This window comes from Pseudorca crassidens, chromosome 10 (assembly GCF_039906515.1).
Source record: "Pseudorca crassidens isolate mPseCra1 chromosome 10, mPseCra1.hap1, whole genome shotgun sequence".
NCBI classification, from domain to species: Eukaryota; Metazoa; Chordata; class Mammalia; order Artiodactyla; family Delphinidae; genus Pseudorca; species Pseudorca crassidens.
This window is the reverse complement of record NC_090305.1, coordinates 54,657,852-54,682,790: the sequence shown is the minus strand read 5'-3', so window position 1 is coordinate 54,682,790 and position 24,939 is coordinate 54,657,852. Positions and strand designations below refer to the sequence as shown.

General features: G+C 43.1%; 1 protein-coding gene across 5 annotated transcripts in view; it reads right to left on the bottom strand.

Moving 5' to 3' along the window:
* Positions 1-8,816: 8,816 nt before the first annotated feature.
* CNOT10 (CCR4-NOT transcription complex subunit 10) overlaps positions 8,817-24,939 on the bottom strand; it is a 62,929-nt gene continuing 46,806 nt past the window's right edge. For all 5 annotated transcript variants that reach the window (XM_067753610.1, XM_067753605.1, XM_067753606.1 and 2 more), the window contains 6 exons: positions 18,910-19,023; positions 15,337-15,467; positions 14,733-14,768; positions 14,409-14,536; positions 10,036-10,111; positions 8,817-9,069 (listed from right to left, as the gene is read on the bottom strand). In XM_067753610.1, the coding sequence (XP_067609711.1) occupies positions 8,918-9,069; positions 10,036-10,111; positions 14,409-14,536; positions 14,733-14,768; positions 15,337-15,467; positions 18,910-19,023 (637 nt within the window). In that variant the 3' untranslated portion in view covers positions 8,817-8,917. The remainder of the gene's footprint in view (positions 9,070-10,035; positions 10,112-14,408; positions 14,537-14,732; positions 14,769-15,336; positions 15,468-18,909; positions 19,024-24,939) is intronic.

Below are 24,939 nucleotides of genomic sequence, written 5' to 3'. Positions count from 1 at the left end.
GTTCTGATGTGTGTCTGACGTTGAGGACCGTTTGTGTTGGGAAGTACACTTAGAGAAAGCTAGTTTGATAAAATACTATTTTCAGAATTCTGACCCTGAGAGAACAAAAATATGCCTAGGAGAAAGCTTGAAGTTAACTCTCATCATGTCCTTAAAATATTAACAAAGCCCACTTTGACTGATACTTCAGCCTTGGGTTAATTAGTAGAATTTCAAAAGATGTTTGGGTTTATTAAATATGTATCTTGTACCACATTAAAGAGAAATTATGATACGAGAAAAATGTGAGTTTTTAGAGGTTATAGAATATATTCATAAGTTTGCCAGTCAGTAAATGCTGGTATAATACTTCAATTACTTGTTTCTTGGTTTTGTTAAGGCTTTTAAGGGTTAAAAATTGTAATATGTAATTAAATCTGCTAAAAATGATAAGGGAAGCATTTCAGTGTGTAAAGCAAGTAGGATATATGTCTTCGGCGAGGGAAGGTATAAAGAAAGGAGATACTTTTGTTGAGGAAAAATGATGATAATAATTTTGTCCTAGAGCTGTTTGTTTCTGGATGGGGGAAAAATAAGGGATAAATCATACGGACACAAAAAGTGATAAAACGTTTGTGAAAAAAGGGAACTTTGAGAAAAGAATTTTGTAAGTTGTCAGGAGCGATTAAGATTAGATTGGATTTAATTAGGTAAATAAACTTTGTTACTAATAGTAAGCTGGTACAAGACTGGAATTTGTGTTTGTTTGTTTGTTTTTTCTTGTCCACGCAGGCCCCTTGGCCCTACTACTGACTGTGGCAACGGGAGCCACGAGGTCCAAGGGCTGAAAGGAGGCTTCTTTCTTTCTGCCCCTCCCACCCATGCCAGTTCTAAAAGCCGTATGTGAGTGGAGGTCCCCAAAGACCTGTTCCCACCTGCAGATGGATTAACCCCCAACTCAGGACTGCTGTCCACCCTGTGTTTCACCATATGCGGGTCAGGCATGAATAGCCATGGCCAACCCCTTCTTTTTTTTTCTCTTTTCAACTTATTTATTTGTTTATTATTTTTGGCCGCGTTGGGTCTTTGTTGCTGCATGCGGGCTTTCTCTAGTTGCGGCGAGCAGGGGCTACCCTTCGTCGTGGTGTGCGGGCTTCTCATTGCAGTGGCTTCTTGTTGCAGAGCACGGGCTCTAGAGCACAGGCTCAGTAGTTGTGGCTCACGGGCTTAGTTGCTCTGTGGCATGTGGGATCTTCCCGGACCAGGGCTCGAACCTGTGTCCCCTGCACTGGCAGGCGGATTCTTAACCATTGTGGGAAGCCGGGCCAACCCCTTCTTACCACCGTGGTACTTCTTCTGATTCCAGTAGGTTTCCTCCAACCAGCGTCTTGGCCACGGCTCTGGGTCTGCAACCACTTCCCATACCTCCCAGATCCTTCCCTTTCCAGTGCTCAGTGCTAATGAAAGCCACAATCATTAAACAGCAATACAAAGTTGAGTTTCTCAATCCAGGAAGAGTGCCATTTTTAGAAAGGGAAACTTGGATGTCTTGGTGCTTTCCTTTTTGGGTTGTTTTGGGCGTGGTGTAAGAATAGGGGTATTGGAATCTCAACAGACAGGGTAGCAAGAGCAGAACATTAAGAAACCAGGGTCTAGGCTTCTGAGGAGACGTCCTTCAGCTGGGGGGAGGAGGTGTCAGGAACGGAAGCAATGGGCCCCCTCCTCATAAAGATGCATGTAGTCATCAACAAATAATCAGATAAATCCAGATGGAGGAATCTTCTCCAAGACTGTGCATGGCCTGGAACCCTCAAAGCCTTCAATGTCATGAGTGACCATAAAGGTTGGGGGAATGTTCTGAATTAAAGAGGACTTAGGACAACCAAATGAAATGCAGGATCCTGACGTGGAAAAACAGCAACAAAAGGCATTTTGAGGACAACTGAGAAAATTGAAATATGTACTGTGTCTTATTAAAGACAATTATTATAATAAAATTATTATGGTTTTGCAGAGAATGGCCGTCTTCTTAGAGATACAGGCTTAAGTATTCAGTAGTGAAGTATCATCATGTCTGCAGTTTACTCTCAAAAGTTCATTTGAAAAATAGAGAGAGAGGGAGACAGAGAGAGAGAGAGAGGGGAGAGGTGTATGTGTGTGTAGTGTGTGTAGGGGAGAGAGAGTAAGAGAGGAAGAAAGGTAAAGCAAATGTTAGCAAAGTGCTAACTGGTGGATCTAGGGTATAAAGGTGTTCACAGAACCACTTTTTCATCTTTTCCATAAATTTAATCTTTTTCAGAATAAAAGTTTGAGGGATGATAAGGTGAAAATTCAGAAATGCAATTCGTAGTGCTTTCCAGACAATTAATAGCAAATAAATAGTGACTCATTCTCCCCTTCTCTGAAATTACATACACCATATGCACAGGGTCTTTGGGGGTGGGTGGGTCACAAGCGCTATGGCCTCCATGGAACCCAAAGAACCATAGCGTCTGAGAGCTGAGACTTCCCTGACAAATGACCCCTTGCCTACCTCAAATTACAGACCACTCTCCCTCTAGCAGCTGAGACCCACCGCAGTGTGACAGGAAAAAAAAAAAAAAAAAAACACCACAGGAACTTCTTTCCTAGTTTTATCTGTAACATGCCCCCTATGGTCCAGTCACCTGTAGTTGTCTCCTGCCCCCTCCACCTGCCCACCTGAAGTGACACTTCCTCCATGAAGTTTGTTCGAATTCTTGGGTCCTTGTCTCCCATCCTCATGTTGGCTTGGAGCTCTAGAGGCAGCTATCCAGAGAAGGTACCTTGATGCAGTTTAAATATCTGATTGACTGGTCATGCAACGAGCGTTTCACATTGTGTCAACTGGAGAAATATTTATTAATGGCTTTTGGTGAACACATTTCCCTGGTCCAATTATGACATCAAACCTTGCCCCTGACTTTCAGGTGCTTCCAATTTAGTTGTGGAGATTAGGCAAACACCCTGAATAATTAGCTGAGATTGTATTCATTTTCACTATTTCTCAAAACTCAGAGGCAGGAAAATACATAAACCTTAGAATAGGATGAAAAAGGTATCCATCTTTCCCTTCAACCACAAATAAGTAAAATAAGAGAAAATAAAAACAAATGAAATGAATCAATGAGATAAAATGAATAAAATAATACAGAATATAAAAACAAAGCAAAATAAACGAAATTAAGTAATGAAATAAAAGTAGTAAAACAAAATGAATATGAAATGAAATAATCAAGTAAAATAACGAAGTGGAATAAGCGAAATAAGAACGAAATAAAAGGAAATAACTAAAATAAAAATAAATAAAGCTAATACAATAAATATAAGAAAATTAGTAAAATGAAAAGGAATGTAATTAAAGAAACACCGTAGGATCGGAGGAAACAGTATGTTGAGCCAGATCTCCTTTTTCTGCCTGCATCTCTGGGGCCCTGGGTGTCAGCCAGAGCTAACGCGCGGCGCCCTCGGGTGGGGTGGCTTTACGAGGTGGTAAACGTGGAGTCTCGCCGGGGACGAGGGGTCCCCCGGGTTGGCACTGTCTCAGCTCCTCGGGGGCTGGTTCACTGCGCCGACACTGCTACCGGCAGGTGGCGCTCCGGGCCCCGAGGCCCGTCCGCGGGACCACCGGCCCTGCTTAACCCTTTGGACTCTTCCCTCCCCCAGCCACCTGAGGGCTCTCGGCTGCTCCCTCGGAGGATGAGCCGCACAGTGGTTACTTTGGAGCCCATGCAGTGTCACATCAAACGCAGGGTTCTTGCCACAAGAACATTAGTGTGAAACGGGACTGCAGGATGGTTCATGCAACACCTTGATCTTCCTCGATGGAATAAATTGTGTCATATAACTTAAAATGTAAAATAACATCTTGAAATTGGAGTCAAAAAATTCACCTGCCTGGTGCCTCAGGGGAAAGGATATTCATTCAGAGAATTCCAGAATAGCTACCTGTGGCTTTAGCGGGGACTCAGTGATGGCAGAGGACATTTGCAGGCGGCCTTCCCTCACCCTCAGTCTCAGAAGCCCCCAGGAAAGCCGTGCTGGGGGGAGGGGAGGGGAGCGTTGGGGGTGGGGACTGGACCGGGGCGCCCGCATGCAAATGCAGCAGTGACAATCCGGTCGGGCGCCTCGGTACCTCCGGGAGGCCGAGGCTGGAACAAAGCGTTAGCATTTTCTACATGTGAAAAGCCCGCATTCCTGGGCGGGGAGGCCGCGAGGGCGCCGCCCCCCTCTCCCCATTCACCCTCCGGACCACACAGAGCGGCTCTCGCGCCAATTGCTCGAAGGTTCGCTCCAGCTTTTCTTTTGACTAGGGCGATGCATACGAAATGTAGATATTTCCCTAAACGCTGGCTTTGACATTTAATGCGATCCTAAGTAGCCAGAAATGTGGACGGGATTAGGATGAGGCTTGGGGCCCACAGGGACACTTGGCCAAATCCGCCTAAATCCTCCAGGACGATTGTTTGTCACCACACGGATCCCCTTTGCCCCAAATGAGGGGACTAATGAACTTCGCTGCCTCCCCCCCGCGGGGCACTCCCACTCCCACCCCAGGGCCTGCATTTCGGCCCGGTTCTTCCCAGGGAGGAAGGGAAGCCGAGTGTGTAAACTGCTTGTTGTGTGTAGGTATAGGTTTGGTTACTTTAGGCTGGGCCAGCTGAGTTTCACCAGTAACCCACCCATCCTGGGTCAGTATTTAACTCACTTGATGAGGCTCAGAGGGTCAAGGATGCTGAGGCCCCGTGAACCCTGGGATTATGTTAATAAGCCATCCCACCTTGAAAGAAGTAGTTCCTGTGACACTGCCAGACCTAGAAAGCAAGCACCCAAAGTTCTGTTCTGCAGACTTTATTATTTATCTAGAACAATCCACACACTGTATAATGCACAGCCCTGTCTTCAAAGTACTCACAGTCCAGGAAGGGGAAGGAAACAGATGACAAAGAACAGAACATAGACTGAGCCTGAAGACCACAGGGCTCTGTGAAAAGCTCACCAACCCGGAACACGCCTCCAGTAAGCACATGTGGAATGAATGAAGACTTGGTTTGTAACAGGTATCTCCTTGGGAGTTAGTGTGAGACAGCCAGGATGTGTACACACTGAAACTGGAACGAAGTTCTAGGGAGTGGAGGAGACTGAAGCAAAGTCCTAGGGATGGGAATGGTGACCACTTTTGGGAGACAGCAGATTCCAGTTTGGATAACACATGGAGTGTAAGGGAGGGATCAACAGAAGCTCAGTAGGAAAAGGGGAGCAGTTACCATGAAGAGGCCCCCAGCGGGAGTCAGGGCTGTGCTGCAGGCAGTCACAGGCCACAGGCCGAGGTGAGGAGGAAAGGGTGGGGAAGAGACCTCTTGTCATCCAAGGATGAGGGCCTGGGTGAGGCAGGTAAGAATGGGATGAGAACACAGGATGCCAGTATCTACTGAACAACAACTACAGCCCAGACACTGGATGTATCCAGAGTGAAGGAGACAGCCATTTACCTGGAGGAGTCCCCCTGCTCTCTACCACCCAACTCCACAGTGTCAGTGGCTCAGAAAACAGTTTCTGCTTTGGTTATCCCTTATGTTATACAGTAAAAAATTATAGAGTTCCCCTTTGTACATTTGGAGTTCATATCCAGCAACAATGTCCAGGACCTTAAACCTCACTCCAAACCTGTGAGGTAGGTACTGTCAGTGTCCTCCTTTTACAGATGAAGAAACTGAGGCACAAAGAAGCAAAATAACTTGTTCCAGATCAAGCTTGTCCCAGTGAGAGAGCTGAGATTTGAAGCCAGTCCAAGAACCTGGCTCCAGGGTCCACAATGTCGTCGGTCACCTTTCTCCAGGTGGCTTCCAAGTAGGGGGCTGGATGGGAGCCTGAGAGAGGCAAGGCTGAAAGGAAGGCAGTGTCGAGGGTGACTGGGCTGAGCAGATCCTCTGGGCAACAGGAGGGTAAGTGAACTCACCTGTAGTGAATGCCCACCCAGTGCCCTTTGCATTCATCATCTCATCTTAATCTTCACACGAGGCCCTGAGGAAAGTTAGCCTCGTTGTGCAAACCCATCAAAAGCCTCGAGAGTAATCAAGTCATTTGGGTTGGGTGAGGGGCAGAGCTCCCAGCTTTAGTCGATAAGGGGTTCTGCGTGGTGAGAACAGCAGTTGTGTTGTTCTGAGAGTGGGGTTGGGGTGCAGGCGGGGCAGGAGAGGCCCCTGAAGGCGCTGGCTCCGCAGGGGTGTTGTCTTGTGGAGTAAGGGCCTGGGCAAAATGAAAGACTACTCCAGCTCTTCTGAGAGTTCATGGCTTGCAGTTCTGGGGACACTCACAATCACGTTCTCTCTGGGTCTGTGAAGGGACCCATGCAGTGAATTTTGCCCCATTTTGCAGGTGATCGAGCCTGAACAGAAGCTAACGAGGCTCGTCTCAGAATTCACAACCCCATCAGATATGACACCACCCTTTGAGCACCTGCACCTGTTAAACTACAGAATACCCTATACCATAGAAGAAAAGGTATGATCAAGGGACACAAAGGCGGGGGAGAAACTGGGACAGCTAGGAAAAACTTCAGGGACGTGGAACCTAAACCTTCTCAGCACAGTTAGGATTATCTCTGTTAGCAGACGTGGTGCTAAAGGATTGGGGCAGGAAAAACAGGTGGGAGAAGCCAGCTGGCTGATGGACTCCATATGACAAGTCACAGAGGTGAAAAGCTTACATGTACTGTGTTCAGATCTGCCAAGGGCCACAGTGGAAGGCAAAGCTGGGCTGCTGGGATCATAATTTGACAACACATCATATATAGAGTTCTCCAGTTGGGAAAACACTTCACTGGCTTCCCCGTAAGATGTGCAGGGCTGTCCCAGCAGCGGCAGCTAAGGATAGCTACATGACTTGCCCTACAAAGGAGAGGGAAGCCGAGGTCTGCTGGGGGTTTCTGGGAAAACTTTGTTCCTGATGGTCTCCTGTCACGATAGGCTGCCTTTGCCCTCTTCTTCTTGCCCTCAGTGCAGATGTAATGCTGGAACATCCTGTGACCACGGGGACAAAAGCCCAAATGCTAAAGACAGTGGTGTGAGAAAAACAGGGCTGAGTCCCTGATGGCATCACTGAGCACTAGAGCAAAGGCCACCAGCTGCCTACGTACCACCTTCTCAACTGAGAGAAAAACTACCTTTGTTTAAATCATGGATCCATTTTGTGCTACTTGCAGCCAAGAGTATTATTTAACACAGCAACGTGGGGCCTAATCTGCCTCATAGCTATTACTGCTTTCCCCCCAAAACCAACCTGCAAGCAGGGAAAGTTCTAATTTTTTTGAGATTTCTCCAAAGATGTACTGCCCTCGAGTACAATTACAGGCCTTCTACCACCATACACTACCCAAGACCCTGTGGGTTCCCAGCAGTTTATGAAGCATGTGGACTCTGTCCAGGAAATGCCCTGGCTAAGCAACGCTACCACTCTGCAGCACACAAGGGGGTCCCACGGTGCTGCTGCTTGTCTGGGGCTTGGGAAAGCAGCACCTGCAGACTTGGACCAGCACCAGTGCAGCTTACGGGTCCTACTCCCATCCCATTTGGAAAAGCCTTCGAGAGGCCCAAGGGAGCTAGGCCACCTCTGTTTCCTGCATCCTCCTGGAAAGAATCTGCTCTGTATATAAACAACTGCAACATGGCAAAAGAGCAGTCGAGCCCTTGTGCACATCCATCCCGTGTTCAAGTGAAAGAAGAATTGCTCCCTTTCTCTGAGTCATCTGTGGGCAATGTCTAGTCACATCACAAATACTCAGTTCTTGTGTAGATCCCTAACTAAACTGATATCAGCAACAGAATAATTCAGATAAAGTTGCAGATAAATTCATGTGCTTATCCAAACACTCCCCTCTCCAGTTGTGAAACCGAGTAACCATGTAGATTCAGCTAGTATGTTTCCCTATCTGAACTTGTTCTCCAAAGTTGGGAACTGAAGAGATGTTGACAGCAAGGGATGATCCTAAACGGCAAGCTCTGATGAATCTACCAAATGTGCTCTTGACTAGGGGTCACCCAGTTTTTCTAAAGCAAGCCTGTATGTAGTGTGTTTTGTTTTTCCTACTTACAGTTAGTGTATCGACCCTATGGACAAATTTTGGCCATGTCAATCCTGCAACACATACCTGTCTTGGAAAGAAGCTTTTAAGTTCCTGTTTGCATTTCCAAAGGGGTTAGCAATGAACCTTGAACTCCCTGCTAACAGGGTCCAGAACCGGTGCTTCTGCCTATGGGTACAGGAGGGTGAACGAGACCAGTGCCCTCAACTCTGTTTGTCTTCATCTGTAGTTTTTAAGCAAATGATTGATTCCTATCAGATCAGTCATCTCTTCTTAACCCAATTTGACTAGCCCGTGAGTTTTATTATGCATTTTCTGGCCCTTTTAGTCCTAACTAGGTGTACAACACACCAACCTCCCCTCCCCTCCCCTCTGATCGGCTTCTGGACTGGCTACTCATCTGCTCATACCGTTCTCTCCATTTTTAAAACTTTAACACTAAATCTCAGATGCCAAAATACTCTAACCGTTGCAAGAAAGACAAAATGTATTATACGAGACTGTTCTGGTAAGACTGTGTTTTAATTGCCTATGACACATATATATCACATAATGGCTCAAAAATAGTAGTCTAGCAAAGATTAAAGGAAAACCGATGAAAATGAGTTTTTCTCAACTGAGAGAAAAACTACCTTTGTTTAAATCATGGATGAGTGAATCCTTAATTTGATGTAAGCTTCCGGCAAAAAAATTCAGGGATTAGAATCATTTCAAAATTGTGTCTTCAAAACTAGTATCCTTTACCATCTGTCTTTTATTCATTTTGCTGTGATACAACTAAAAAGGCCTGCAAATACTCCCCTGGGTCTCAGGTAACAGTTTTCCAAGCGCAAAATATCACTTTCTCTGTACCGTGAACGCCGGCATTTGGATGGGCTGGATCGGGTGGACAGGCTGGAACACTGGCTTCTTTCTCATTTCAGAGAGTGTTTTCACTGCAGGGAGCAGCTGATTCCTTTTGATGATCTGTAAGGCCAGCTGGGTATTACCTACAAAAACACTTCCCATCACAAAAAAAGCATATAACAATACCACCACATACAAAGCAAGCCGTCAGAATCCCGCAAGGGGGTAAAAGGTGATGGAGAAGAGCAGTGGTCTGCAACCTTTGCTGTACACTGGAATCATGTAATGCCCGCTGCACCATTCCCAGAAATTCTGATTTAAGAAATTTCGTGTGTGACCTGGGTGATGGGATTTTTAAAAGCTTTGCACTGATTCTAAGGTGGAGCCCAGTTTGATAACTTGTCTACAGGTGGACTGCGCAAAAGAAGGGCTCTAAGACCATGCACTAACCCTACTACAGCTTTTAGGAGGACAAGGCCTGCTGGGTGCCAGGCACTTAATGCTCCTTCTTCAGCTATAAAAAGAGGGGAGCCTTGGAAGGATTTCAGCAAGGGGATATGACTAAGAACTCTTAAAACTTTGGTCCCCTCTCATTTCCCCCATTCAGCTCTCCTTTTCTACTTCACGCCTTCTCTTATGTAGGGCCCACAGCCTTTCTTCCAGTAAGCTACATCCTGGAGGTTGTATATGCCCCAAAGGCATGACCTGGATTTAGGTCTGAATAAAAAATTCTCAGCAGGAACTGGCTTACTGTAAAACTCATTAACGACACCTATGTTTAAAACACCAAGGTATACAACTCAAACCCACTGCATTCTGACTCAGGTTCTCAATTAGAGTCATTTGGATGCCTAAGAGAAAGGTTAATTAGTAGAGATTAATTATAATTGTCAGAAGTTATGCTATTCTCCATTTTCACAGATAAAAGGAAATATGCTTAACCTGCAAGAAGTAGGAATTTGCAAGATACCAAAAACTCCCTCGCTATATTTTTGTCTAGAAGAACTTGATGGGTAATACCCCTTAAATTTCAAAGAGAAAAAGCAGACACCAAAAATCTCGGGCTCTTTGCAGGGCTCCAGTCCTAACTCAAGAGAAGAATCACTCACCATTCTGCAGCTCAAGGTAGACAGCCAGCAGGATGGCTTCAGGGGGCACCTCTTTAGGATGGATCATTGAGGCCGCCTTTGCTCAAAACAAAAAAGAGACCCATGAGAAACTGACAGCGTAAGATAACTCCAAGTAGTGTCAAAAAAAAAAAAAAAAAAGGAATGTCAACCTACCAATGACAAATTAGCAAACTTACTCAACCTCACTGGGACACTACAGTTCTGCTTGGATGGTCCTCAGCTGTCTTTGTCTTTTTTTTTTTAAAGCTACTTCATTATAACTCTTATTTTTTATGTAATCTAATTTAAATATTTATGTTTTCGGCTGCGCTGGGTCTTCATTGCTGCAAGCGGTCTTTCTCTGGTTGTGGCGAGTGGGGGCTACTCTTCGTTGCAGTGCATGGGCTTCTTATTGCAGTGGCTTCTCTTGTGGCAGAGCATGGGCTGTAGGCGCACAGGCTTCAGTAGTTGCGGAACGCGGGCCTTAGAGCACAGGCTCAGTAGTTGTGGCGCAGGCTCAGTAGTTGCCCTGCGGCATGTGGGATCTTCCCAGACCAGGGATCGAACCCGTATCCCCTGCACTGGCAGGTGGATTCTTAACCACTAGACCACCAGGGAAGTCCAGCTGTCTTTGTCTTGATCCCTCCCCATTAAACTAGACATGTTATTTTTAGTTAAATATTTATCTTCCCTTGCCTAATCCATAATGAGTTCTTAATAGGAGAAAGCTTTCCTTCCCTCTTGGTTTTCTTCTATCTCTTGGCTGTATTTGGTTTTGAGATGGGTGATCAGACACTCCTGACTCTACACTCCAGTCACCCATCCAGGTCTGCTGGTAGTTCTTCACCAGACACACACAGTTGCACCTCTATCCAAATCTGCATGTCTATTTTTTTCCCCTAAGTAACAGCTTAGTATTGTAAGCTGCAAACTCCCAATGTCAGGAATAAGAATTCAAACTTAAAAGGCTGGAAATATAAAAAAAAATATACCACTAAGCATGTTCAGGACATCCCTGGTGGCGCAGTGGTTAAGAATCCGCCTGCCAATGCAGGGAATGCGGGTTCGATCCCTGGTCCGGAAAGATCCCACATGCCGCAGAGCAGCCTGCGCACCACAACAAAGAACAGCCCCCGCTCTCCACAACTAGAGAAAGCCCGCGTGCAGCAACGAAGACCCATCGCAGCCAAAAAAAAGCATGTTCAATGTCTCCATTCTTAAGGACTGAAATAGTACAATTCAGTCAAATAAAATTATTTGTTTAGGCAACATGCTGTCCTTTCCTGGATCTGAGAGCCATAACACCAGCCTGCAGTTTTCTGATTTAGTCCTGTTCTGGTTGAAGGTGCTGAGATTGTAGGTTTATTCCCTCATTCTGGGCCCCTCTGGGCCGCAGCCTCTTCCTCGTCTTACCATCAACTGGTATTCCCTCATCCAGGTTCAGGTGCTCATGCTTCCAGACCGCTTTGCGTCTTCCCTTAATCTAATCAGAAAGTGTCCTTTACAAATATTTATTGACCAGAGGTGGGTGTAAGACAGGGATTTACCCTGATAATAAACAGCATGCAAATAACTAACAGTAATCCAAACAAATTTACTGTTAGGGAGAGGAAAGTGAATGTAGTATGAATACGAAGAGAGAAGAGTTTCTTCGAGTGCAGAGCTTTTGGGCAAGGGAAGCCTATCTCTGTCCTCCAAGGGTGGATACCTGAGAGGCAGAAAGCGGGGAGGCACGGCAGTGCAGGCCACGGGGTGAGTGTGGGAGACATCTGGGGGACCAGAAACGGGCACAAGGTCGGGTCCGGGCAGCATTAGAAGAAATCTCAGACTAGTGGGGGTTCTCATCCAGAGCACATGCTCCCAGGTTCCTCGTGAATGAAGCAAGGAGGCTTTTCATTCCTCCTACCACATCACTGATGTACCACAGCTCAGTTCAGAAAATGAGATTTTATACTTTTGGCCTAGCTTTAAATAGGCAAGACCACCTTTACATCATTTTGTGGATATTAAAATCTCCATTTTCCTTCCAACTGGCTAGTTAACACAGGTCATCTATTGTCCTTTGCACTGACTGCAGCCTTTTCTAAAATACAAGAACTCATGGCAACAACTTTATGAGAGAATGGTATTTTGCTTACTGGCTGTTCATAATAGTTGTGGTGGGCAGGCAACCTCGGAAACCTCTACTTGAGCCCTATCCAACTCTTCACACATCATTGTTCTCCCTCCCAGGCACGGTGGGCCTCCCCATTAACAAGGTCCAGCCACTGGATTAACCTAAAAACCAAGGGACCAAAACAAAACCCCCTTTAGACCCCAAACCAGGCCTGACACCATCTGTCTCTCCCAGCGTGGCTGCCGCCATGGCCACCTGCTGCACAAGAACCTGAGCTAGAGTGTACACACTGCAACTTCACATCCAAAGCCTGTGTGCTGCAGGCCTTGAGGTCCACGGGCACTTTCCAAAGGGCTGTTCAATAGCCCAGCCTTGCCACGGAGAACAGCACAACGTTTTAACTCTTCCCGTTTAACTCCTGCACTCAACTCCTAGATAAGATCAAACGTGTTCCCTGGACAGTCCATCACTTCACTTTACTGATTTTGGATCAGAAATGCTGACCAGATGCCACTAAGTCGACTAAATATCACTCATGGTTATTTTCCACATGGTAAATCTTCACTTCTAGACACAACAAGGTCACCTTCATAGGAAGCTGCCTTACCTTCTGAGAATAGGTTTAATTTCAGTTTCAGTTACTCTGGCAAACATATGGGGATGTGGGTTCTCTTATGTGCTGCTGGTGAATACACCATCTGGCACAAACTTTCTTTTTTTTTCCTTCATTTTTAATAAATTTATTTATTTATTTATTTATGGCTGCGTTGGGTCTTCATTGCTGCATGCAGGCTTTCTCTAGTTATGGCGAGTGGGGGCTACTCTTCGTTGCGGTGTGCAGGCTTCTCACTGCTGTGGCTTCTCTTGTGGCGGAGCACAGGCTCTAGGCACACGGGCTTCAGTAGTTGTGGCTCATGGGCTCTAGAGTGCAGGCTCAGCAGTTGTGGCACATGAACTTAGTTGCTCCACGGCATGTGGGATCTTCCCAGACCAGGGCTCGAACCTGTGTCCCCTGCATTGGCAGGTGGATTCTTAACCACTGTGCCACCAGGGAAGTCCCTGGCACAAACTTTCTATATTAGAAGTCTGAAAATTCTGCATAACCCCTGATCTTGTAATTCCCTTTTTAGGAAGACATCTCCTAACTGTAAGGTCCATGGGGGCAAGGTTGTATCATGTCCACTTATTTACTACTGTCTTATTCCCTTGGCTTAGCCCAGAAGCACATGTGCTGAATTAATACCCTTTTCTTCCCCCTAATTTTTTTTTTTTTTTTAACTCTTTTGGCTGTGCTGCACAGCATGTGGGATCTTAGTTCCCCTACCAGGGATCGAGCCCACACTCCTTGCATTGGAAGCATGGAGTCTTAACCACTGGACTGCCAGGGAGGTCCTGAATTAATATTCTTCTGGGGAATTATCCCTTTCCAATTCTGGGAAACTCCTCTGGGGCTGCCAATGGCAGTACCTGTTCTCCTACTACAGGTATGGGTCCCTGCCCATGATCAGTCCAGGGATGGGCAGGTGACCTAAAGAGGCCTAATCAGAACCTTCCTTGAGACCTGCTGATGAGGCCCCTCTCAGTGGTAGAAGTCAGGGGTCTGTTTTAGTTACACATTGCCAGGAGCTTTCTTTATTGTATATAGAGTTTCTTTGGTACTGACTTTGTGAACCCTTCTTCTTAAAAGACGTATTTGTAATTTAACTTTTTGAGTGGACAGAGATTTATAAAATTCAAAGCTAAAAAGCCTATGAGTATCCAGTGAAAAGTCTCCCAGTTCAGTGCTCCATCTACACAGTACTTATCTTGCCAGCCCTGCAGCCAGTGTTAACAGTTTGTGGTGTGTTCATTTGGAGATCTTTTCTGCATATACAGGATTATATAAAAACTGTTTTGCATCTTGTTCTTTTCACTTAATATGTCTTGGATATGTTACCATTTTAGTATATAGGGTTTACAGCTGCATTGTGTTCAACTATATGGACACACCATTATTGATTTTTGTGAGCCCTTATTTAGATGGTTTCCAATCTTTTGAAATTTCAATGATTAAAATCTTCAGGAAAACTCTCCATTAGGTGCCTAGGTTCATTTGCAACAACAATCAGTTGTGTACCTTCCAAGAATATGTCTGGAGGAGTAATATTCCAATGTTTAACAAACTGATCAGAAGCCTCAAACAAAATAACAGAGCCTAGAAACTCCAAACCCTCTGCTGGCTGCCTCACAAGATGGTCTGGCACTGGCCCAGCCTCACCTGGTGGAGACACTTCCGTGCTTTGTCATACTCGCTCCTCAGGCAGTAGGCGCTGCCCAGGTTGAACAGCATCACGGTCCGGGCTGAGTTGACGGAACTGGGGTAGCATTGAGGTGCCCGCTTCCCAGCTGGGGAGAAGACCAGACACATGTGAAGAGGCCAGGCCAAGGGCCAGGGAGCAACCCCCTCTACTGCCTGAAGAGCTGCTCAGAATAAAGCCTAGCTCTACTCCTCAGGCGGACAAAGGAAGGACACAGAGGCTCGAGGGTGAGTCTTTGGGAAGCAGGCCAGGCTACTTAAGTCTTTACAAAACGTCTTACTTACAGGATTCCATTGCTTCATTTTCACCTTTGTCTGATCCTACAAAGACATGAAAGTAAATCTGAGGGGGTCGGACAACAGAGTATATTTTCTAAAAACCTAATTTTCTTTATGAAATGGAAATCTAATATTAAAGCAATCTACCACAGTATTTCCTTTTCATGTAGTAGAGGTTCTAATAAAAGATATGAGAATGCTACCTACCACCACCACCACCATGGCCTGAGAAATAACCCTGAATAAAGTGAAAACTAGTCTCACTCCCTCAAAAACTTAGCCATGATTTAAAACTGACTTTTGAATGCGATACTTTTACTCTCCCCTGGATTGTGGAATCCCTCTGAAGAGAAAAATATAAGAATCAAAACAAACTGTTCTAACACTATCAGCCTTTCAAAAGTTAGAATTTAGACCATGTGATAATAATCAACTCCTAGGTCTCCTCAGCAAACAATTAGCATAAAGTAAGTACAGCCAAAACCGTACAGTGCCGACCTAAAACTCCCTTCCCTTTACAACCGTGCCGTTAAATTTCCACACATCCTGAGTTACAACGGAAAGGCAGTGGAAATGGTGAAGAGTTCTGATCAAATGTGTCCTCATTAACCTTGGTCCTGCTCATTTGAAGAGATCCCTAAGGAGACATCAGTGACATTCTCCGGGTTCAAATGAGTAATAGCATCAGAGATTCTGTCCAGAGAGATGAGGGCTTCTGCAGCATATAAATGGCCCAGAAACCTAAAATGAAAAAAAAAAAACCAACCAGATTCCAAACTGAAAAGTAGGTCATCACAAAAATACTCAAGTATAATAGAATTTGGTGTATGTGTGTTTCACATATTTCAAGTCTTTGAATTGAAATCTAAGTTTATAAATGGGTTGATTAAGAGTCATTTAAATTTTATCTCTTTAAAAATATCTTAAATATACAATAATTTTTATGTTCGCTAAGTAGGAACAAATGACATATCAATTAAGAGAGCAGTTTAGGGGCTTCCCTAGTGGCCCAGCAGTTAAGAATCTGCCTGCCAATGCAAGGGACACAGGTTTGAGCCCTGGCCTGGGAAGATCCCACATGCTGTGGAGCAACTAAGCCTGTGCGCCACAACTACTGAGCCTGAGCTCTAGAGCCCACAAGCCACAACTACTGAGCCCACGTGCCTAGAGCCTGTGCTCCGCAACAAGAGAAGCCACGACAATAAGAAGCCCGCGCACCAGAACGAAGAGTAGCCCCCGCTCACTGCAACTAGAGAAAGCCCGCACACAGCAACAAAGACCGAACACAGCCAAAATAAATTAATTAAAAAAAAAAAAGAGAGCAGTTTAAAGTTGGCAGTAAATCAACTATATTTCAATAAAAATTTAAAATAAAATAAAGTTGGCAAATTTATGCTGTTCTGTTTATACAGAAAATAACATAAGAAGGTAATGAAGTTCTAAAATAAGAGGCAGATCCGAGGATGGATTCCCCGGGAGCGGAGGATCAGAATTAGGGTCCTCCAGGGAGTTCCCTGGTGGCCTAGTGGTTAGGATTCTGGGCTTTCACTGCTATACCAGGGTTCAATCCCTGGTCGGTGAACTGAGATCCCGAAAGCTGTGCAGCACAGCAAAAGAAAAGAAAGAGGGAAAGAAAAAAAAAAGAATTAGGGTCCTCCAGCCTCTGCTGCTGGAACAGTCAAAAGGCACCAGGACGCCAGACCAGATCTGGGTTGGATCAGCTTTACTTCTATTCCAAAGGTGTCCTCCTTTTCACATCATCTATTTTTTGTCCACTGATGTTGGGCAGATGTGCTTTCCCCAGGTTTACAACAGCCTGCTTCTTCCAGTCTTACTTTGAGCCATTTTCCCCATGATCATCTGATTGATTTTTCAAAATTAAAACAGCCTCAGCCATATTACACCTTGCTCAAAATTTTAATGACTTTTTCTACTTGAGAACAAAATAAGACAAACAAAGCTAAACTTATAGATTTAAAGCTCTCCACAATTTGGTCCCAGTTTCCTGTATTCAGTCAACATTCTCACTCCCCCAAAGATTCTTCTGTTCCCACCAGACACAGCGTCCTGGGCGGGACACCCCACTGTGCTCCCTGTGGCCTTGCCTCCTGGGGTGCAAAGCCAGGCCAAAATCCAACTCCTTTTAAAGGCCAGCTCAGTTCTCACCTCCTTTAGTTGGCCTGTCCCAACTGAATCTGTCCACATGGATCTTGGGTCCTCAAATCTTAGGCTCTTTTCAGTTTGACCATTTTCTGGGATTTATGCACATTAATCACTCAAGAGCTATTTCTTTATTAAGCAATTTCTTTCTTCTAACTAGCAGGAGCTGTAATGCCCTTCTATTTTGCTTCCCCACCAAATACCCTAAAAGAAATGACAGCTTTTAAAAAAATCAGTAACCTCAAATGTATTTTGAAATAAGATATTTTAAAAAACGTGATTAAAGCAGTATTTATAAGCCAATAATCATTATAAAACACAAACACACAAATTCAAAGAACGACTTCAAATTGTTTTCTGTGAATTTACTTAAAATTTTTTTTAAATCAAATTAAATGCCTTCATGACACTCAGAGCCCAGAACTCCAGATGAGGTGTACGGAAGGCAACAAGCAGCTGGGTAAAGCTGCTGTGGTATCTGGGCTGCCACGGGCAGAAAATGCTCATCCTCACTGGAAAGATAGTGGTCTGGCCAGTAATTAGAAACCAATGCTTAGGATAGAATAGTTAAGAGAATTAAAGATGAAGTTATCAGACATGGCTTGGCCAACCCCTCAGGGTTGGCTAAGAAATCATAAAATCTAAGAATTTTATTGTTTTGACGTTCAGAGGGAAGAAGTTGATAAATGAGGTTAAAAACCTTCCAGTAAATGCCAAGTAAAGAATCTAATTGGGATTGTTTTAGAATAGTGATCACAATGTCAGCCAGAGAATTAAAAAAAGCAGACAGGATTCGTGTTTCATTTTTGTTAAAAAGAAAAAAAACACACACAACTCTGCTCTACTGATGACCACACACACCACATCTGAGCAGCGCATGTCCAGTGGGGCGGTGCAGGCCGACGTTCCTGATTGGTATTTCACGGGGCTGGGCCACGGGAAGGAGGGAAGGCGCCTTAGAGGTAACGCGACCGACCGCCCTGACCTCGAGCTCAGGACCCTCCAGGCCTGGATATTAGATAAGGTTTTCTCACAGGCAAGCAGGAACGCTCACACTTGAATTGTGACAAATTCTCCTATGTTCCTGGATGCTCTTTTAATTTTGTTGTTTTTTTTTTAACACAAAGCATGAAAAACAACAAAAAATAATAAAACACAAGGCATGTTTGGGGAACACTGACCTGAAACAACCTTAATCAATGTAAATTTTAGATGATTATATAAAGTAATACTTTTTTAAAAGACAAAAATAATTAAACATTTATAGAATTGTTCCTCAGAGTACGATCTCACAGTTCTAAATGTTGCATGTTACACACAAAGGGCGCTGAAAGGCAAAAGAACATATTTTGGAAATTATAACTATATACCCACAGGATGAATGAAAAAACAACTGTCCTAATGCTATGCAGAGTACTTGTGGTCTTGGGTAAAATTTCTAGCATCAGCATCATACAAAGATTCAAAGAATGCTGCATCTTCCTCAATTTCCATAAAAGAAAAGATGATGTGCTTTAGAAAAATTTTAGCATGACAATGACACTAATATTGAAGAGGCATCTGAAGAGTTTAAATAAAACTCATGTACTCAGGAAATGGTACAGTAGTCTGGAAAAATATTTTAAAATTCTTATTTGTCTACTTTAATTTAATTCTTCAAAGCAGATTTATCCTGTTGACCAAACTCCTTTTTGTGTGGGTCTTCTGCTTGAGGACTAAACTTGTTTGGGAGCTAATATATGATAACATGCTCCAGTCAGACCCAGCAGTGGAAACTACAGAGTCCAAAGATTCTGCTTCCTAATGCTCAGAACGGCAAATGCCATTTCCAATAACCCTTGAGGTGCAACAAGTGAAAAAAATTTCACTACCAAACACACAATTACCAAATTAAGAAAGAAACTTTTTGCTTTCCCTAAGATAATTTTCCACTGGGGGAGTAAAAGAAGCAATATACACCACAAACTAACTGAAACCCTCCAAAGAAAACAAACCAGGGACACACAGGGCAAGTCACACTTACTTCAGGGATCCTGACAGCTTGGGCTGCTGAAGAAGTTTATCTGCATGATTCAAAGCCATAAGGTTATCACCCAAAGCCAGAGCCACGTAAGCACTACAGGCGAGTATGGAGCACCTGGAACACAAAAGGCAAGGGCTGAAGACCTGAGTTACAAAGTGACAATGATGATATTTGTTAAACAGGAAAGAGCTCCCTAATTATAGCTGTGGCAATCTGGACACCAGGAAAGGAGAGAGGAAGCCACGGTACTAATGGTAAGAATTAGAATGATGTGTAAACTACCGTCTGAGGTTCAGTTTAGCTATTTACCTAGATCATCTTTAGCTTCCATCCCATCTCCAACAAAATAACCAAATGGAGTTACAATATATATTTAGCCTGTAAAAAAATAATATAGTTAATGGCCTAGTGAGAACTTACTTCCATAGAACATTTCTTTTAATATCCTAGAAACGCTATGGAAGCACATTTGCGACTCTGCTAAGAAACACAATTAACTTACTAAAAAATCCATTTAGCTCAGCTTACTGTAAAGTGTTCTCCTCTGAAACTATTAAGCAGTCTATAGGTCTTGCTAAGCAACAGTATCAAGAGTAACTAAAAGAATTTCATTCACATAGGTACTATTATCCTAAATGAATATTCAAGAAAAAAACAGGCTGAATAAATATATGTGAAGGTAAAAAATTTAAGTTACACCGATTTTGCTAGGTTGGGTTGGAAACCTAAATTTCTGTTTTGTTTTCTACTTAAGGGGCAGCTCATTTAAAACAAGTCTAGCCAAAGACTTGACACTAATAGATCATTTGAATGTTAAACAACCGCTCCACAAAGCAATCTTAAAATAAACCCTTGTCAAATAGAAATGAGGTCTGAATGGCCGACCACAAATGACCTGACTTAGATACAGGGTTTTGAGTTATGTTTACAAATTACAATACATATGTATATCATGAAGTGCACTTGGGTTGTAATTTTAGTCTGAGGAAGAATGTAACCATCCTGGCAACACAGAGTTTTCTAACACTCTGAAATCCTCTGACCAGAAATGCCCCTCTGGTAAAAGCACAGCCAGGCAAATTCAGAAGCAGCCTGCCGTTTCCTCCTTACTGGCTCACTCCTGGTTGCTGGAACCTTATAAAATTATCTACTAAACGAAAAGCAGCCCCTCAACTCCTAACAACACAGAAAAGTAGACTGGCACGATGAAATTGGTATTTATGGCCTTAGGTTATGATGATAAGGGCTAGAAGATTGCCCACTGTGGGTCCTTGTTTTATATCAGTGTAGAAACTGAGATCCAAAGTGATTAAATATATTCACTAGCTTAGAGTATGTGATTAAAGTCTGGACTAACTAACGGGCAACACTGTGGACTCTCAATTCACAGTTCTTCCCATCCTATCACACTGCTTCTCTGTCAATTCATAAGATTGCCCTAAAAATAAAGCAGAAAGAAAAGATTACATTATGATTTTCCTAATGCATACATAACTATGCACGCATATGTAATCTGTCTTTTTAAAAAGGAAGAAAACAGAATTTAATTGAAACATTACAAGTTTAAATTTTGTTACTGAGCACCTAATGTAAAATCTGAACCCTGTTCATAGAAGAGAGTAATTTAAGAGCAGGCAAGTAGTGTTATTTCCAAAGGGATTTTCCTAACAAGCCGACTGTCATCCTTGTGTCTCCAAGAGCTGTCTTCACTTAGCAAGGCTACCCTGTAGCCACGGCCCCTGGGGGAAGTCCTCTCCCTGATGGAAGACTCCAGGGCCCACAGGACGGAGGCACTGGCTAATTATCTCCCATTTTCAGGAGCACTTCAGTGGTTAAGCTCTGTGTGGTAAGATTAGGTGACTTAATTTCCTCTTTTGGTTTATTTGTAGTTTTATTTTTAAATGGCAATAAACATTCATTCATCAGCCAGATATGCATTATGAAGACAAAGAATGACGTTTAAAGGCCTAAGTCTCCAGAGGCCCAAGACCACCATCAGCTCATGGCAGTCATACAATTTAATATCCGTTTTCATCTGTGACTTTGCCAAAGGCCAGGGTAAAACACAGCTCCTTAAAAGCAGAAGCCTGCATCTTTTGTTTCCTACACAAAGACGAGAGCAATTTCTCACCATCTGCAGTAGGTGTTTAATAGGTAATCACTGAAGACCACAGCTTTCAACATTTTAGATTTACTTCTCCAGGCACCCAGACCCCCACCTGTCCTGCTGGCAGGCCACCTTGCTGACCAGGCCAGCTCCTTCCAGGCTCCCAAACACAGGGGAGTCACCCTGCACGCTCTAGGTCCTAGAGTCTAGGACAGGCCTCACCTCAGGCAGGCTTGCTGGGAAAAGCCTGCCCTGGCCTCTCCTGACAGTAGGGGGGCTATTACTGCTCCAGCCCACTGTCAAGCCCACTTTGGGTCCAGAAATCAGTCATGTAAGATTTGCAGCAGGATTCTGTTTCCCAAACTATAATTATGTATAAGGTAAAAATCTTATTTTCCTTAGCTTTTACCTCTTTCCCCATAAGATACCATATCAAATTAGAACAGGGTGAAAGATTTATACTAATAATACAAGCCTCCTATTAAAAAATACTTGAATATGTGAATGCAAAACTTTGGGGCATTTATGCTCCTCTTGTCAGAGTGCCTTCCAACCCACCCTAACTCATCTCTCACCACCCTCTCACTCATCCTCCTTTTCCTCTTAGAAAACAACACTCAACTCTACATAATTCCTGCAGACCAGTCACACTAGAAACACGCACAGCTCTCTCTACTGAGCCTCTGGAGAAATCACTTTACTTCTGATAGCTGCTACTTAAAATATTGACCCCCACCCACCAGCCTGCCCCACTACTTTCTTACTTCCTTGAGTCACTGTCCAATCTGCTTTACCAGCCACTCAGTGGATCTGACAGTTCATTAGACTGGAAGAACTATACCTCAAGGGAAAGGACACGCTAGCCTCTCCCCCCGACTGTGGCGGATCTGACACAGCCCCACCCTCTCCTCCACATGCTGGAGGAGCTGGCTTTAGGTCTACAGAATGCCAACCCTTGGAAAAGAAAGGAACAAAAGGATGAAGAAGAAGAAAGAGAAATGGGGAAATAATTTTCCTTAAAGGACCAAACTACAGCAACAAGCTATGTTAAGACTGGGCATTAAAATTTGTCAAGCCATATATTCTGTGAGTAAAATGAACCAAGTGTCTGAAATAGCTCAACCCATATCAAAAGAGGCTAAAATGGGGGTAAATCCAGTCAGTCACCATCGGTCAAAGGAAAATAAATTCACAAAGTAACTTCATGGCAAATGTTATTTGAAAAACTGGCTTAAAAAATCCTATAAAGAATTTCTTCCAATAAACTGAACATGGTACTGGATTTTAAAATTTAAAAAAATATACAAGCTGTTCCCATTTAGCTACAAAAATCTAGAAAATGTTAAACCTGTCAACTTCCCATTCAAGAAAATTAAAAAGTTAAATTAGATAAGTTTTTCACTTCATGTCTTCTGTAAACACTTTGCTTTCTTTCTTTTTTTTTTTTTAACATTTTGCTTTCTAATAACAGTTCTGTGCAAAAAGAATCTTACTGACAAACACACTCCAAATCCAACACTAATATAAGCCCAGCTCAAAGAAGCTGAAGAAGTTTTCTTCCTCAACCAAATCTAGCATCTCAAGGAACCCAGTCTTACCCCTGGTGGCAAATAAAATGCAACAGTCACAGACATTGCATTTTATACATGGACAGGACCTTAAGACAATGCAATCCAATTTGACAGAAGAGGAATGAAAGGCCCAAAGGGGTTAAATGATTTGTTCAATGTCAGCAGGAGCCCTGTGGGGTTTCTCCAGAGTGGGAGACCACTGAAGAATTATTCTAACCCCCGCTTGTGATCAATGTGATCATCAGTTCAGCTGAATGGGGTCCTGGGACTCAGGTGTGAATCATGCTGATGTGAACACAAACTGCTGATAAGGTGAAGGATATGTCACACAGGCAGGTTCCCGCTTTGGCAGAGTTTATTAGATAAAAAAGTTTCAGTAGGACCAGACCCAGCTGTAAGACTGAAATGGGGTCAAGTCTCTAGCAAGAGCAATATGAGATTCAAAAGATTATTAGCTATAAACCTGTTTTAGGAATGTCTCATGAGCTATAACAGAACCACTTGTGTAAGACCAAAAGAAATATGATTCCTTAAGTACACTAAAACTGCCTGTAATATTAATGTTATCAACCATTTGTTTGACTCATCTTCTTTTATAAACACTGGCCCAAGGGAGGTCCCTTTTAACTGAATGGGAAATAATTCACTGAGTGTCACATCAGAGTCTAAAAGAACTAATTAAGGTTCCATAATTTATACCTGTGGAATAACTAGGCCTAATTAAATTTGGTCTGAACATTTCCTTTTATCCATTTTGAGCCTCTTATTAAAAAAAAAGACAAATTGAAATTTCATTTTTATCTTGTATGCTTTAAGTCTGGCCTCAGTGTTATTTGCTACCCTTTTCTAGTTGTTATACTCTTTTCCAGGTTCTAGAGAAGCCTCCGATTTAGTTTTAGAAACTAAAAGTTCGCTAATATCACAATCTCAGAATGAATAACAAAGATGTCCTATTATTATGCAACATATAAGACTTCGTACATATCCATGACAGTTATTAAAACACTATGCGACAATGAAATTTTTTTTTTTTGGTTGCGCCACTTGGCTTGCAGGGTCATAGTTCCCCAACTGGGGATTGAACCCGGGCCACGCAGTGAAAGCACCGAGTCCTAAGCACTGGACCACCAGGGAATTCCCTAAAATGTTAATATGTGACTAATCCTATGAACTTTTTTCTTTATCATAAGATACCACTAGTATGCAAAAGAATTAATAAGTTGAACTCTTACCTCATACTGTATACAAAAATTAACTCAAAATGAATCAAAGACCTCAACTTAAGTGCTAAAATTATAAAACTCTTAGATGAAAATATAGGGGTAAACCTCATGACCTTGAATTTGGCAGAGGATTCTCAGATATGACACAAAAAGCACGACCAATAAAAGAATAAAACATAAATTGAACTTCATCAAAATGAAAAATATTTGCGATTCAAGGACACCTCCAAAAAAGTGAAAAGACAACCGACAGAATGGGAGAAAATATTTGCAAGTCATATATCTGATAAGGGTCTTGGATCTCAATACACATTTCTCTAAAGGAAGAGATACAAATGTCCAATAAGCACAGGAAAAGATGCTTGACATCATTAGTCTTCAGGGAAATGCAAATCAAAGCCACAGTGAGATACCACTTCATATCCACTACAATGTATATTCAAAAAGATGAATAACAAGTGTTGGTGAGGATGTGAAGAAACTGCAACCCTCCTACACTGCTGGTGGGACTGTAAAATGGTGCAGCCACTTTACAAAACAGCCTGGTAATTCCTCAAATGATTAAACAGTTACCATAGGACCCAGCAATTCTACTTCTAGGTATACACCCAAGAAAAAGAAAACCATATGTCTACACAAAAACTTGTACATGAATGTTTATAGCAGCATTATTCTTAATAGCCTAAGGATGGAAACAATCCAGATGTCTATCAATGAATGGATAGACAAAATGTAGTATATACATACAATGGAATATTATTCAGCAATAAAAAGGAACGAAGTACTGATACAGACTACAACTTGGGTAAATCTTGAAAACACTATCCTAAGTGGAAGAGGTCAGTCATAAAAGCCCATGTATTGTATGATCCCATTCATAGGAAAGTCCCAAACAGTGAAATCTATAGAGAAAGAAAGTAGATTAAGGCTGGCGAGTAGATTGGGGATAAAGGGGTCACAGCTAAAGGGTGCAGGGTTTCATTTTGAGGTGATGAAAATGTTCTAAAATTGACTGTGCTGATGACTGCACAATGCTGTGAATATACTAAAAAACACTGGATGGTACACTTTAAATGGGTGAATTGTATGGTATGTGTGAATTATATCTCAATAAAGCTGTTTTAAAAAT